General features: G+C 53.2%; 1 protein-coding gene across 1 annotated transcript in view; it reads right to left on the bottom strand.

The window, feature by feature from the left end:
• Positions 1 to 14,741, bottom strand: part of LOC136296080 (hydrocephalus-inducing protein-like) — a 71,845-nt gene that overhangs the window by 15,434 nt on the left and 41,670 nt on the right. Inside the window, exons 27-48 of the mRNA XM_066194904.1 lie at positions 14,126 to 14,303; positions 13,400 to 13,620; positions 12,514 to 12,635; positions 11,423 to 11,559; positions 10,657 to 10,778; positions 10,378 to 10,569; positions 9,829 to 9,981; positions 8,519 to 8,758; positions 8,075 to 8,267; positions 7,455 to 7,622; positions 6,990 to 7,154; positions 5,758 to 5,882; positions 5,317 to 5,481; positions 4,812 to 5,016; positions 4,215 to 4,356; positions 2,935 to 2,971; positions 2,806 to 2,898; positions 2,284 to 2,733; positions 1,626 to 1,784; positions 1,010 to 1,197; positions 653 to 835; positions 292 to 411 (exon numbers count right to left, since the gene is read on the bottom strand). Of these exons, the coding sequence (XP_066051001.1) occupies positions 292 to 411; positions 653 to 835; positions 1,010 to 1,197; positions 1,626 to 1,784; positions 2,284 to 2,733; positions 2,806 to 2,898; positions 2,935 to 2,971; positions 4,215 to 4,356; positions 4,812 to 5,016; positions 5,317 to 5,481; positions 5,758 to 5,882; positions 6,990 to 7,154; positions 7,455 to 7,622; positions 8,075 to 8,267; positions 8,519 to 8,758; positions 9,829 to 9,981; positions 10,378 to 10,569; positions 10,657 to 10,778; positions 11,423 to 11,559; positions 12,514 to 12,635; positions 13,400 to 13,620; positions 14,126 to 14,303 (3,758 nt within the window). The remainder of the gene's footprint in view (positions 1 to 291; positions 412 to 652; positions 836 to 1,009; positions 1,198 to 1,625; positions 1,785 to 2,283; positions 2,734 to 2,805; positions 2,899 to 2,934; positions 2,972 to 4,214; positions 4,357 to 4,811; positions 5,017 to 5,316; positions 5,482 to 5,757; positions 5,883 to 6,989; positions 7,155 to 7,454; positions 7,623 to 8,074; positions 8,268 to 8,518; positions 8,759 to 9,828; positions 9,982 to 10,377; positions 10,570 to 10,656; positions 10,779 to 11,422; positions 11,560 to 12,513; positions 12,636 to 13,399; positions 13,621 to 14,125; positions 14,304 to 14,741) is intronic.

Here is a 14,741-nt window from a genome sequence, read left to right as displayed (position 1 = left end):
AGGGCTGAACTGGGATGTAGAGGGGGACAGGAGTTGCCCCCAGGTCACCTTTGGACTGGCAGCAGCATGTGGCTCTGGCCACCGAGGCAGCCACCAAGGCACCCACTGGGTAGGCAGAGCAGCTCCTCCAAGGCTCACGTGCCCCTTATCTGCTCAAGTTCACACACCCGTGGCCCTGCAAACCCGTGTCTCCCAGGACTCTGGCCGGGACTGCCCTGGATTGTGCCACCAGGACAGCATGGCTCTCCAAGCGTGTCCAGGAAAGTACAAGGCCCAGCAGGGAGCACATACCACTCTCTTGATTTCCCACACAGCAGCGGTCCAAAGTGGAATTGCTTTGTGCTCTCAACGTATTCTTTGAAGATGATTTCATCTGCCTCCATGGTCTTCCTCCACTGTGGAAACACCAGCCTGGGCAGAGAAAGCGGAGAAGGAGGAGCTATGAGATGCTCCAAATAGGAAATGTAGTCAGAAAACCATACCCCTTCCTGGTGGCTGAGGTACCACCTGCCTTCCCAGCTCCCAGCACAGGAAGGAAGAGATGCTGGACGACCTCAGGCAGCACGATGTGCCCAGGCCAGAAGCCCCAAGGGGCAGCCCTGCTGTGAGTTCAGGGGCAGCAGCGTGGGAGGCTGCCGGGGGCCAGCCTTACCATGGGTCCTGGCTGATGCTGGGGTACAGGCCGGTGACACTGCAGGGCAGCTCGTACTGGCGCTTTGTGCCCACCAGCTCAAACCTCAGTGTCTGCTCAAACTTCCATGGCTTTTGGGTGGAGAAGTGGACCTTCAGTTCCACCTCACCGTGGGCAGGCACTATCCACCTGTACCGTTTCAGCCTGGCAATTAAAGAGGAGGCTTCAGACATTGCTAAGGAGCAAATCAAACAAGGAGGGTGCGCTCGCCATCCCATGGAGGCACTAGCACAGGGTCGCTGTGGAGCTGGGGACGATGGACCTTGTTTGGCAAGAGGGCCAAGAAGCAGAGGCATCACCTCCCCCCGTGCAGCTCACCTGAGGAATTCTGTGGGGATTGAGGCACTTTTCAGTGTACTTTTGGGTCTGGTTGTGGAGGAATCCCGGAGATGTTCTGTTCTCTGTGTGGAGACCTGGTTGTCCTTTAGAGAGCTGTCTCTGCTGGCCTCTTTATCCGTCTTTGGTTGGCCTTCAGCAGAACTTCCCTTCACATCTCGGGCCTTGGCCTAAGGGGAGAGAGAAAAGGGAGAGAGAGGTGAGCCCTGAGACATCCCCATCCTGGAAAGCAAAAATGGAGTTTTTTAACCAATGGAAGAGCGAATAAATAAGTCCACCTGCCCATGGACTTGGTCTTCCTTATTGGTGTTTGTTTTGCCTGGGACCCCCCTTCTCAGACTCAGGACTGTCTCCTCAAGGGGAGTTGCTGGTTCGAAGTGATCTCCCTCCCACTTGTCTTACAGAACTGCTCTGTCCCCAGCAGAGCTGTCTCTTTTTTCCCATACCTGACAGAAAGGAGACCTGCTGACACATGGCCCCACCACATCTTCACTCCCTCTCCACAACGATCCTTCTCCATCCAACCTGTCCCCCATGCCCTCATCTAGCCTGCCCTCTGCCCTGGCACCTTCAGTGCCAGCACCACTGGAGCACCCACCAGATCATCTTCCATAGCAGCACCTCCCGGTGCCTCAATGGTGAAGAGCTCCACGTGCTCTGCGGAGCCCAAGCGCTCCTCTGGGTAGTTGACTACGGAGAGGACAAACGCAGGGGGCAGCGGAGGCCCCTCAGGATGCAGTCCCAGATGTCTCAGCATCTAAAACAGAAGAGAAAAATCTTGTTTATACTTCTGTCACCTTCATCCTCACAATTCCTTCTTTAAAGGCACGGAGCCTTTGGCAATGGGGTTTTTGATTTACAAAATCATGAAGTACAAATGCTTTGTTATGCCCAGTGGGGTGAGCAGGCTCCAGAGCAGAGGCAAGAGCTACAAGCAGGACCAGCAGAGAAATCTCTCTTGAGTGTCTCAGCTGAAAAAACAATGACCATGAGCTGCCCTGTCCCGGGACCGTTTATAATGATTTCCAGGCTGGGAAACTCTGAACAGATGGGATACTTGTACACAGAGCACTTCCACTTTCTGCCCATCTGAGGGATGGTGATGACCTCCCCATCCACACAGATACTTACAGAGTCATTATGGAACATCATCAGGCGCCTGGAAAAGGCTCTGTGCCATTATCCCCTGGGAGGACACAATGCTCCAGGGCCCAAGACCACGGCAAGCTCAAGATCTGAGCCTTGCAGGGTTTTACCTCGTCTTCCGTTGGCAGCCTCCCACTGCTCAGGATCTCTGTAAACATGGCCTTTGGATCTGTGAACTGGATGTCCAGGCACGGCACCCCGACTCTGACTGCCTCTCCTGCAACTTGGCCTTGAGTCTTCAGCCGAGGTGACTGAGGATGGCTTTGGCGTCTGTGTTTTTGTGCGGGCTTCTTCTTCTCCACTTTCTCCTGAGGCTTACTGGTCTCCTGACCTTTGTTTTCAGCTGAAGGCAGTGCCTTGTTTCCATTTTTCATCACAGGTAACTCCACGGTACCCTGAACCCTGTCCCAGTAGGAGAAAACCTGTGCGACGTTCTGCTGTGAAAACTCATGGATCTGAAACCTCAGGATCAAGTTCTTCTCCATCTCAGCTGGGTCCTCTGAGATTTCTGTTTCTTCCTGCTCTGGGGCTTTGGTTTCCTCCTGCTCTGGGGCTTTGGCCTCTCCCTTCTTTGGGGCTTTGGCTTCTCCCTTCTCAGGGGTTTTGCTTTCCTTCTTCTCTGGGGCTTTGGCTTCCTTCGTCTTTGGGGCTTTGGTTTTCCCCTTCTCTGGTTTTGTAGGCTGCTTGCCCTTCTTCTGCTTTTCTTTCTCCTTCCGCCTCTCTTCCTCCTTCTGTCTCTCTTCCTCCTCTAAGGCTTTTGCCTCCTCCTCAAGCTTTTGAGCCAGCAGCTGCTGCTCCCTTCAGGAAACAAAAGAGAAAACATTGCTAAGAGTCACCACCAGAAACCTGGGCTCGCTAGTCCTGGCTGGCCCTGCACTTTATTCCTTGACCCTGAGGCCAGGCAGAACTGCAAGACCATTTCTGTGAATTTTCCTCAACCCACAGAGGCCTGGAACATCCCAAGGGAGGGGAATGGTGGAAGGGGACCTCCAGGACCCGCTGAACCTAAGCCTTGCCATCATAAGGTCTTAACTGTGCAACCTCCCTCTTAAGGCACACCCAAACACCTCTAGCCCACTTGCCAAAGGCTGAGCCACCAGCTCTCTGCACAGATGCCTGAGAACTCCCTTCGTCTCTTGATTTCCCAGTTTAAACCAGATCACAACCTGCTAACATCTCCTTATCCCTTCTGCCATTCTTTCTCGACTCAATCAGCCCCCTCCTCCCTGGGCACAGCCTGCTCCTTAATGAGAATAATCCTATCAGTCAGAAAGCAAAGGCTGCAGGAACTCCTCTCCTGCAAGACAGGCTCTTGTCAGCCAGGTTTCCAGCTGGAACCCAGCTGTGACCAAGGCAAACTGGTGTTCTCTGCCATGGAAACAATTGGAAGCAGCCTTGTCCATCTCCTCCGCATGAAATCAACTTCAGCCTGGGCTGAAAGAAGTCCTGATACACAGGCTTGCTTTAAGCAGCCTCCCCTCCCAGTTCCACACTTTTCCTATGTGTCCTGAGCTGGGCTGCCTTCTTTGAGCTTCTCCTGTGCTTGTCTCCTGCTGCAGCTGAAGGGGTGCCTAAAGGACACGAGCTTTCACGGGTGGTGTCCCAACATAAGGATCCCTGGCACATCAGCATTGCAAGGACTTCAACTGTAGCAGCACCAGGACCCAAACCAAGGGTTTGTCTGTGCCCCCCACCTGCCCATACCACAATCCCACTCTTTAGGTGAAGAAGGGAGATGATGAAGAAGGTGTGAATCAACATCATGGACTTAAAGACACTTCTACAGGCAGTGCCAAGGCAAGCCCAGAGCCCAGCTCCCTGCAGGCAGCATCTAAGCTGGGAGGGCTCACCATGGAGAAGAAGATGTTCTATCTCAGCAGAAGAAGGTCCTTCCTCCCTTGGGAGCCAGGCAGCTAAGAGTGGCCATCCCTGTGTTGCTTCTGGCCTTTGCTATCAAACACGTCTGAGCTCAGAGTCCTTGGAGCAGGGAAACCCTCCGGGGACACTACCCCGAGCAGGAACCCATGGAAGGCTTACTCACCTCTCCCTCCGCATATGGTTCAATTCCTGTATTATTTTATCCACGGCAGCTTTCTCCTCCTCAGGGAGGGCGTCATACTCTTCCTCATCCATTCTCAAGGCACGTTCTCTGTTCCTCTGAAGAGCTTCTTCCCGCTGCAGTTCTTTAGCACAAACCAGAGCAGAAACCATGAGTGACAGCAAGCACAGCTGGGTGCTTTGGGTCAGCTGCAAGGACTCACAGCTTTTCCCAACCCAGCCTATCACACCAGGAGACATGGGGGAGCTCATATCCCTGCTCCAAAACTCAGACAATCCCCCAAACTACGGCCAGGCAGTGAGTTCCTGCGCTTTTCCTGGCTTAAGTGCACCAGGGCTGAGGACAGTTGTTTGTCACTGAGCTACAAGAGCTTGAACTTGTGCCCAAGCTTTAACGTTAGAGATTAAGGTGTCTTAAAGCCTCCAGTCTCCTGCAACTCTGAGATGAGTGTGGTTACAGAGGCAGAAGGTGGAAAGATGAATAAAAACACTTCTTACAAGCTCTGCTGCAAACCCAGACACACAGAGATAAGTCTGAGGGCTTGAGAGAGAAGATTTGAGAGGGACAGACATATCTCACCTTCCCTCTGTCTTTCATCCTCCTTCCTCTGTGTTTCAGCTTCCTTCTTGGCTTTCCAAGAAGCATAATCCTGATGCACATTCACCATGTAGATATAATGGCGATTCTTGACAGCTGTGAGTACACAGAGCAGAGAAGATTCCAGGCTTCTTGCAAAGAGGCTCTCCAAGCCATCAAAGACCACTCCCTTGTAGCAATCTTCGTGCTGCAAATACAGGGAAGAGTAAGTCAGCCATTGCACACAGGGGGCTCACAGCTGGACAGTAAACCCAGATGTCACAGGGCACCAGCTGTCCTTGTTCCAGGTGCATTAGCTAAGAGCAGCTTGTGTCTGTCCTTAGGCTCTGCCAACTAAGGGCATCTGCAGCTTCCCCCAAGGTTCCCTGCACACAGGCCAGGATCCTCCAAGAGCATGTACAGACCTCCTCCTCCTCCTCCTCTCCGAGTTGTACCTCACTGCCTGTTCTCCGGAGCAGGAATGTCTCCTTTTCCCCACCCCACATACCTTCAGCCTCTCACAGAGGATCTCCACCAGCAGGTCCTCGGGCAGCACACAGCTCAGGCAGTTCAGCTCTTCCCCACAACTGCTGGTGATGTTCAGCTGCTGCGGTGCAGGAGCAGTGGAAACTGTGAACTGTAATGTGGACCATTGTAAGGAAAATACACCCCACTGGAAAGCCCTGAACAACTCCCACTGCTGGGCTTGCAGCTGGGGTTCCTCACTAGTGGAGACTAGAACAACCCTGCAGTGCAGGCTGGGGGCTCCAGGGGATGGTCCTGGAGGACCCATCCCCTGGCCAGCAGAGACCCAAGCCTGCAAACTCCTGGTGCAATGGACCCACATACCAGGCCCTGGCTGGCACAGAGCCTCCACCGTAAGCAGCCCCTGCCCATCTCACAGACAATGCAAAGGTCCCAGGCACCAACCCAGGCAGATCGTGTTTACCTCGGGTGTGCTGGCTGGCTCCGTCTTCTTTTGTGCTGGTGTGCTCTTGCCTTTGGAATTCTTGTTCGTTTTCTCCTGGGAGGCTTGCCTTCTCTTGGCCGGAATGGCGTGCTGACGCTTTTTAGCTGCATAGGGGACACATGGTTCAGGAGGGCTTTGAAAAGCAAGTAGGCACCTTTCACCACAATGGGCACAGCCTTGGACCCTGGAAGGAACCTGGCACTTCTTCCCCAGTCTGCTGGGCACTGGCAACACTCAGAAGCAGCTCCCTCCCTGCTTCTCTTACCAGCACGCTATCCCATCCTTGATTTTAAAGCCAGCACTATGTCCCTCCTAACAACTGTGCATGCAGGTGACACTGCTTGCACAGGAGTTCCCCATGGATCAAGCCAAGGATCTGTCCTCCAGGACCATTGTTTCCATACACTGCACCCATCCTGCATTCTCATGTGGAGACTTGCAGCCCTGCCCCGCTTGCACCAGCCGTCTCTGCTGAAGCTAAATGCTCCTTGTGGGAAAACCCTGCTGGGACACAGACTCCTTTTCCTTCCGCCAGCTCCCAACCCAGCCAGCTTCAAAAGTGAGCAATGCAAAACTTCCCCCTGCACTGTGGCAGGTCTGGCCTCACCCTGCAGAGCTCAGCCTACCAGCTGCCCAGTAAGCTTCCTAAAAGTCTCTGGTCTCACATGGAGAACAGCCCAACATACACGAGCTGTGTAACCTGACAGTGAGCACAGGTAAATCTCGGGAGACAAGAGCTCATTTGGAGCACGTCTCTGATTGGAAATTCCTCTGGGAGGCTGTCCTTCCCTTCCTCTTGTTCGCAAGGTTACACTCATAGCCAGTCCTCTTGTGCGTAATGAGCCACTTCAGAAGGCTTTTTCCTTGGTAAAGTGGGCAGCAGTTCTGCCTGCTGCCCACGAGAAGCAAGCTTGATTCAGCTTTGAGGAAATAGAAAATATTTGGGAAAGAGACGGGCATGCTTCACCACCCTTAGAAAAATGAACATGTGCCAAGCATGGCAAGCAAAGGGGGATGTCAAAGAATCCCCGACTGAGCCCTTAAAATTGATTTTTTATTTTTTGAAGACCAGCCAGAGATGCACTTCACCCATGTTCCCTAAGAGACCCAAGGACTGAAAAACTGCTGCTCTGAGTGAGCAGAAGTGGACAGTCATGGTGGGTTTCTCAAGCACTGGCTCTGGGTCTGGCATTTCTCCTCACCAGCATTACCTTTGTTTTTGCTTTTCAGCTCCATGGCAGCCTCGGTGCAAAGCTCCCGGGCACGGAGCCCTGCCTGGCTGCCATCATTGGCAATGGCCTCTTTCACCACGGTGTCAAGGGACAAGGGAGCAGCGTCGTAATGGTGACACAGGGCCGCCGCTATCTCTGTCTTTCCTGAGAGAGAGAGGAGGACTGCTTGGTGACACATGCACATGAGGCATTACAGGGACAGGCCCTGGAAAAATCTCCAACAAGATTTCAAAGTTAAAAGAACAGGGGGAAATCAAGTGTCCCTCCAGGGGAGGCCATGAGGGAGGCAGCTGGAGTGTGGTTACCAGCTCTGAATTCTAGAGCCAGGAGGATCATCTCCACCTCCTGTTCGGCTGAGGTCTTTGCCTTAAGCACCAAGGTCCACCAGGATGTATTTCTCCTGCTTGCCCCTCTCCCTGCAGCCCAGGGCTGCAGCTCACATACCTGCCAGGGGTGGCCCGTGGACAATGACAACAATCCCTTTGTCCTGCTGTGCTTCACACCTCTCTGAAGACTGGTCAATGCCCAGGTGGCGAATGACAGCTCGAGAGATAGGATTCCCAGTCGCTTTCACCGTGGCCTCAGGATAGAATGGGACAGCCCTGTGATGTGCTGCAGTGAAAAACCAGGAGAAAAGGTCAGCCTCCTGCCTACCTTTGATCCTCCTCATCCTCCCAATCTGCTCAGATCCCGGAAAAGGAGACTTGGTGAAAGCAACATGAGCTTGTTCTTTTGTTGCTAGGAAAGTGCAAATATAAAAGAGCCAGTGATATTAGACCTGGTTCTACTGGCTGAAGAACTCATCCAATCCTAGTCTTTGTGAATATCCCGATTATTTCCCCAGTCTATGGCAGGCAGATAGGAGCTTGCTTTGGCTACACTCAGGGTTGGTAGAGGATGCCCCAGTCCTTCACCCAAGAGTTCCTCCACCAAGCTGGGGAACAGGCAGTTTTTAAAAGCATGGGCTTTCCCTGAAGGTGACAGAGTTCAGGGTATATGGGCTGGACTCCCTGCTGCGACCACAGTCAAAACAGACACCGCCAAACCCTCACTGTTTTCCTGACCTGGTTCTGTCTTGCCCATGGCCTCAGCCTCAGCCTCAGCCTCTGCCATGGCCTTGACCTCTTCCTGTTGTGCATTCAGCCTCTTCTGTGCTTCATAGTACTCCAGCAGCTCTGGGGGCAGCGTCTCGCCCATGGCACGGGGAGGCATTAAAAACTTCTTCTGGTACTCAGACCCCACTGCCGTCCTCAGGATCTGTGTGCGCAGGGAAGAGAAACCATCCGCAAGATTCCTTCTCTGGCCTTTCATCACACACGCTCAACAAACCCGTTTTCTGTCTCCTCTCTTCCTCCCAACAACACAAACTATTGAAGTCCTCCCACAGCATGTCAGCAGAGTTGGCTTTCCCTGGGGATTGCCTCCATCTCCCTGGAACAAGCCTGGGAATGCTGGAGTGCTGTGAAGCTTGGGCAGCATGTACATGGGGACCAGACCTGCCTTCTCACCTTCTCCTCCTCAAGGTACTGCTCATCAAAATCCAGGGAGTAAAACTCAATGGGGAAGTTGCATGGGTTCTTCACCACCACTGTGGCCTGCACTCCATCGCTGTCCACCAGCACCCATCCCATCTCTAGTGCTGGGGGGCTGAACTCCAGCCGTGGCTCCAGACCTTGTCCTGACAGGTGCAGCATTAAGCAATTGCTGCTCTCACAAATTTTAAGCTTCAGCTTATTCTTGTAAGACCTCTGAAAAGAGAAAAGTGAAGAAAACTCATCCATGAAGTCCCAGGTGACGGGACCCCAGATACAACGCTTTCTCCAAGGTCAGGGTGTTCCCAGTCCCTCCAAGGTGAATGGAAACCACCAGGTATTTACTGACGCCAGGGACTACAGCGTCTGTAGTAGCCTGGGGCTGAGTAACTGGGAGGAATCCTGGTGTGCACTGTAACTGGGTATTTGGGTATCAGATGGATCTACAATGGACTGTCAGATGTTTTCACCTAGCCATGCAGGAGCGCAGTGCTCATGAGAAGGGCCCTCGGGGTTACAGTGTCCAGACACAGTCCTGGCACTGCTGCATCAGGCAAACGCCAGCTCCAGGAGAGAGGCAAATGAGCTCTCACCGGCTAGAAATAAGGATCATCTTCTCTGCTCAGTGTCTGGCTCTGGTCAAAGCCAGACACAAGATGGTTATGTCTCTGGAGCAATTAAAAGATCCCTGGGACCGCCTGCAGGCACAGAAGCACTTGTGTCCATACCGGTACAGGCCGTCAGTTTCCAAGACCCAGCGGCCACAGGCAAACTACTTTTGGGAACGCTCCATCCTTTAAGTTGAATCCCCAGCTGCATGGGAATGTGCAGGCAGGCCAGAGCCCCAGGGACTGCTGGAAGCACAGCACTACAGGTGACTGTCCTGCTGTGCCCAGGAAGGTGTCTGGTGGCTGTTTTGTCTGTCAGTTCTGCAGCAGGATGAGCCTAGACTGACCATTCCAGGATTATCCTCTGCGAGTGTGCAGCTGCTCTGCACCGAGTGTCGCAGCTGCAAATACAGCCGGGCAAGGGGGAGGCTGAGGGGAGTTGGGCGCATCCCTCCCGTGTGCCGAGAGGCAGCCACAGAGCCCCGATGCTCTCTGTGCAAGCTCCCTGTGGGCATTTCAAAGCACATCTCACGGCAATGCTCTGTGGGGTGAACTGAGCCACACTGAGTAGCTGAGTACGGGGCCTGCAGAAAGCTCCCTGCCAAGGCAGAGCTCAGAGCACACTCTCGGCACCAGGCCCTCCTTTCGGCCTCCTGGGCTGACACCTGCCAATCTCACCTCCTCCTTCGGTGTAAACCGGATTTTCAAGTCCTGCCAGCTTCCTGCATCAAGGGTTCCTTTGCAGGGCATCACTTCAAAGGGACAGGGCTCATCCTCCAGTGCCTGCTTCTTCTGAGGTAGGGCTGGTGTCCTGCGTTTGCGTTGATTGCTCTGGGCACAGAAATAAATCCTGTCAGGTCTCCTGGGTCTGCGAGGACAGAGCCTCAGTTCCTGCAGTGCTCTGAGACACTGATACGGTGCTGAGAGCACCCACAGCCAAAACAAGCGTGGCCCCCATAGCCTAGAGCTGGAGGGAAAACCTGTAGACAGGGCAGGCAGAGAGGGAACTAGAGTCCTCAGAGGAGGGCGAATGGGTGAAGGTGCTAGAAAAGCAAAGCATCAGCTAATGGAACAGGTCCAGGCAAACCAGCCTTGATCTGACCCTCAGAAGCTTCCTCAAACACGCTGTAGACCCAAGTGCTCAGGCAGCCACAGGAGTAGAAAGGGCAAGAGACACAAAGAAAACCCAACCAAGAAGTTACGTGTTCAATGTTGCCCGTGCTTTACCTCCATTACAGGCTGGATGCCAGTAATAAACCAAGTGCAGGGGACATGGAACCAGTTGTAGAGCCGGACTGTCTCAGTCTGGCACTGCCCAACGAGGGTATCCGAGAACTTCAGAGTGTTCTTTGAAAGTCTGAGTGACAGTTCAACGACAGCGGCATGGAGGCGGATGTGAGACCTGGGGCCTTTTTCTACCTGGAGAAGGACAGAGAATTCAGCGGAGGGCGCAGGTGACAGCTGCTGCGGTGCCCAGCCTGCTGCCTGCCCCAAGAGCTGTGGTACCTTGATGGGCAGCAGCACATCCACGTCACCCTGTGGGCGGCAAGCACTTTCAAAGCACACTTCAAATGTCACGGTGTGCCTGGGAGGCAGGTTCTCCATTTGGTCCAGGTCCACACTGAAACCTTGAACAGATGAAAACAAAGCAGCTGAGATACACAAGAAACATGAAATGTGTCACAAGCATGTTTAAGGCCCTACAGGTGTCCTGGCTGAGAGGTCTGGGAAAACGCCCCTGCCGTGCGGTGACCTGGACAAAAACGTAAAAGAGGGCACCGGTGAACAGCCCTCAGACACAGCGAGCCTCTGTGTGATGGAAGCACAGCCTTGCCTCAAGGCCTCTTTTGGAAGCCTCTTTTCATCCACCAGAGGATCTCACAGGCTGTTTCCTCAATAAAGGCTTAACACAAGTGCTGTGACAGTGTGAACTCCAAACAAAGCACTTCCAAAACACAGCAGACCCCACTGGTTCACAAAACAAGCCCACAGAGTGCCCAAAGAAACTTCATGCTGGTGGGAGCCAAGGGCAGAAGATGCTGAGAGGTGACCGGGCTGATGAGCCCATCTGGCCCCTGCACTGAAGCGTTAGGGCAGTCACAGGCAGGCCAGGTCCCTGGGCATGGCTGGCCAGGAGAATTGAGACTCTGAAGCTCCCAGCAGGGCCACTGAGAAGAAAAAGCTCAAAAACCTCCCCAAGTTCAGTGGTTTAAGCTAATCTGTCTGAGACACCTTCTTCAAGCCCACAGGAAGTGTCTCCAGCACTGCTTACCTGTGTCCTGCAGGACAGACACATCCATCCGGAAGGACAAAAGCATCTCCCCAGGGTTGGTGATCTCCAGAGTGCGTCTCTCAGTGCAGCCCTTAAATACAGACCCCAGGTCCAGGACATACTCAAGCGGCTCAATGCTGGAAGAAGGAGTAAGGACAGTCCTTAAACCACAGCCTGGCTACAGCTTCAGTGGATGGAAGACACAAATAAAGGGGATAATTCTGTATTCATTGCTGTAAAAACTCAGCTCAAGCATACGAAACCCGAGGCCTGATCACCTGGCAATGACTTTGGGAAATCAGGAGGAGTGCAGGTCCTAGGTTTTATCAGCTACCCATGGTAGCTGAAACTAAAATTAGTTTAAAATGGACACTGGTCGCAGCTCCTCTGCCATGAAAAGCCAGTAGAGGTGAGTACACTGGGCCTCCACTGGTCTCAATGAAACTGCTTAGCCTCGTGTACAGCCTGAGCCTGAAATTGCCTCAGGGCCTAGAAGAAAGATTTGCCCGCACCGGAAATCTTCATTGTTCTGCAACCAGATCACATGATCTGTTCTGCAGAGCATCTTCCTCCTGAATGGAAGCCTCCTGTGCTTGTGCTGCATCATGATGGCGCAAAGGGAACAGACCAAGGAACCTAGATAAGCCCTGCCACCCCACCAGGATTCGAGCCATCTGAGTCTGCATTTTAAAGTGTTTGCTGACATGTGCAGTTCCCTTCTCCGTTCGTCTCGTGTGCTCTGTTAGCTGGAACCAAGACATCAGCTGGGAGTTGTCTCTTTTAGAGCTAGTCAGCAGGGACAGAAGTTATGTGGCCTGGAAGGGCTTGAAGGTCTGTGCTGGGTCCCCTCAGCTGCAGGGACAGAACCCCACACCTGTGGGAAGCCGAGCAGTCCAAAGCTCAGCGTGGTGCTGGGGAAGGGAGGACACTCCTCTGCTCAGATGTAGCCTGTCAGCCACCAGGACCAGACCCTTTCTGAAGTCCCCGGCTATTCCCCAGCTGTGCAGACACAAGGAGCTCTCAGGAGAAGGAGACATTGCTGGATGTTCCCCACGGGGCACCTGAAGATGGGGATGGGAATCCTTACTCACTTGATAAGACTCTGGAGCAGCTCCTTGTCAGGAAACCCGCTCTTCGGGAGATGGGATGAGAGCTTTTGCTGCACCTCCAAACCAGCCTTCTCTGCCATCTTTATCTGCGCCTGGGTGTCTGTCTGAGAAAAGGGAAGACAGTGGCTGCTTAGCAAAGGTCCTTCCCAAGGCCCAGCTTGCACCTGAGAAAGGATCCCACCCTGCTGCTGTTGAGAGGGGCTGTGGGGTCCTCCTGTCTGGCTGCTCAGTGTCCGTGACACCTCCTGCTCTTAGCCAGGACCTCATCTCCAGGGAAGTCACTCCCACATCTTTGCCTGCCCAGCCACTGTTGGCAAAGCTGATCTGGCCGGGCAGACAGACAAGCCAGGAACCTTCCAGAGCTCCAGATCCTTGCTTGCCCCCAGCCAGTACCAAGGCAGCTTGGACAAAAGCTGTCTTGAAAGGGAACCGGGAAAGCCTTGGAAGCCTTGTGTCTTGAAAGGCACAGCTTGGAAGCTGGTGCCTCGTGGAGATGAGCACGGCCAGCACAGTCCCAGGGCACAGTCAGGCACCTACTGTACAGGTCTGTAAATCTGACAGGGCTTGGGTTGGGACCAGCAAACTCCCCAGAAATGACCTGCATCTCCTTCAAAGCGCCATCAACTCCATCCCTTGAGCATGGCCTTCAGGATCTCTCCCTGGGGTAGCCAGGAAGCTGGTGCAACACCAGAAGAGACCATGACCAGAGTGGCAGCCCTAGGGGCAATGCTGAGGTGACACATGGCTGTAAAGTGGGCAGGGAGGTCCCAAATGCCATCAGGGCACCAGGAAGCTGCTGTGGGCTGCAAGGGGCTCAGGTGACACAGAGAGGGTGGCATGTGCCAAACTGGGCTGCAGCTGTTCTTACTGTATCGCCAGAGCCAAGCAAGCCGGGCTTCCGGTTCTCAGTCTTCGGATTCCGAGTCTTCGAGGTCTGAGTCTTTGAGGTCGGAGTCACTGGGGGCTGAGACTTCGAGGTCTTAGTCTTCGGGCTCTGAGTCTTCGTCACAACAACTGATTCTTTCCTTTGACTTTGTTGTTGCTGCTGTTTTACATGCCGTTCCAATGGCTCCTCATACTTTTCATTTCCTGAAGGAAGAAAACATCCACAAAGAGAAGTGTGAGCAAAGTGCCAATCCCATTAAAGCTGGGAAGTCCCTGCCTCCCAACACTGGTTCCTTCCAGAAAGAAATCCCTCAAGCCATCTATGGAAAGTGGATGCTGCTGCTCCTCTCTGCATCCTCACCCATCTTCCTCCCCACAGAGGAGCATCTCATCCCCTGCAATGTCACACAAATCCAAGCCTGCCAGAAGCCCTGCCAGCCTCTCTTAGAGCTTTCCCAAGCCTTTCAGTCTAGCCATCACCCTTCAGAACCCTGCCAGATGTGCTGGCAAGCTCTGCAGGATGGTTCCTGGGACAGAGCCCACACGGGATCCTTGCTCAAGACTCATGAAGCAACCAGAGAGCTTGAGTTGCTCTGGGAGTCCTGCAACCCTCCAGGCTTGCTGGAGGTGGGCACGAGCTGCCCCGTGGGCATATGGTACGGAACAAAACCAGAGGGGCCCCTCCTGGAGGCAGACAGGCAGTACCCACCTTTGATGTTCCAGGGCAGGTTCACACTAAACACGGGAAAGGATGCTTCTCCTTTCAGACGGATACTTTCTGGCTCCAGGTCACCCACTTTGAGGTGGTAAGTCCTGCTGAAAGCTCCTGGTAATCCTGGCACGTAAGAAAAATTCAGCTCTTGCGTCTCGCCTGGTGCAATGGAGCCCTGCAGGGACAGAAGAGAGAGGGAATGCATCAGAGTTTGATGGGGAATGGTTCAGGGGACAGACAGGCTGAGAAGACAGGTTCTCATCTAGAAGAAGCCATCAAACCACACCACCATCATGATAAATACATTACAGTGTTGGCTTTTGCAACTGTTAGAGTAAACACTGTATGTTTTATAATGTTGACTTTTGTAAAAGAAGTTTTGCTAAAGTTTAGAGTTCTTTTAATTCAATTCTTTTGTTGTGATACCAATGCTGGTGAAGAATTGTTGTAATATTAACATTTAGCCAATGAAGGAATTGAAGCCTGTTGAATGTGTCAAAAAGTAACAAAGGACCAGGACTAGGACAACCGCATATGCTCCAAAAAGGCCGGACGGAAAAGGAACTCTGTTAAAACGTTGGAATACAAAGAACTGCTTGTAAATACGCATTGG

Source organism: Chamaea fasciata, unplaced genomic scaffold (genome assembly GCF_029207755.1).
Source record: "Chamaea fasciata isolate MVZ Bird 193981 ecotype frontalis unplaced genomic scaffold, bChaFas1.0.hap1 SCAF_12, whole genome shotgun sequence".
Lineage (NCBI taxonomy): Eukaryota > Metazoa > Chordata > Aves > Passeriformes > Sylviidae > Chamaea > Chamaea fasciata.
The sequence above is the reverse complement of the archived record's forward strand: the minus strand, read 5'-3'. Positions and strand labels throughout refer to the sequence as shown.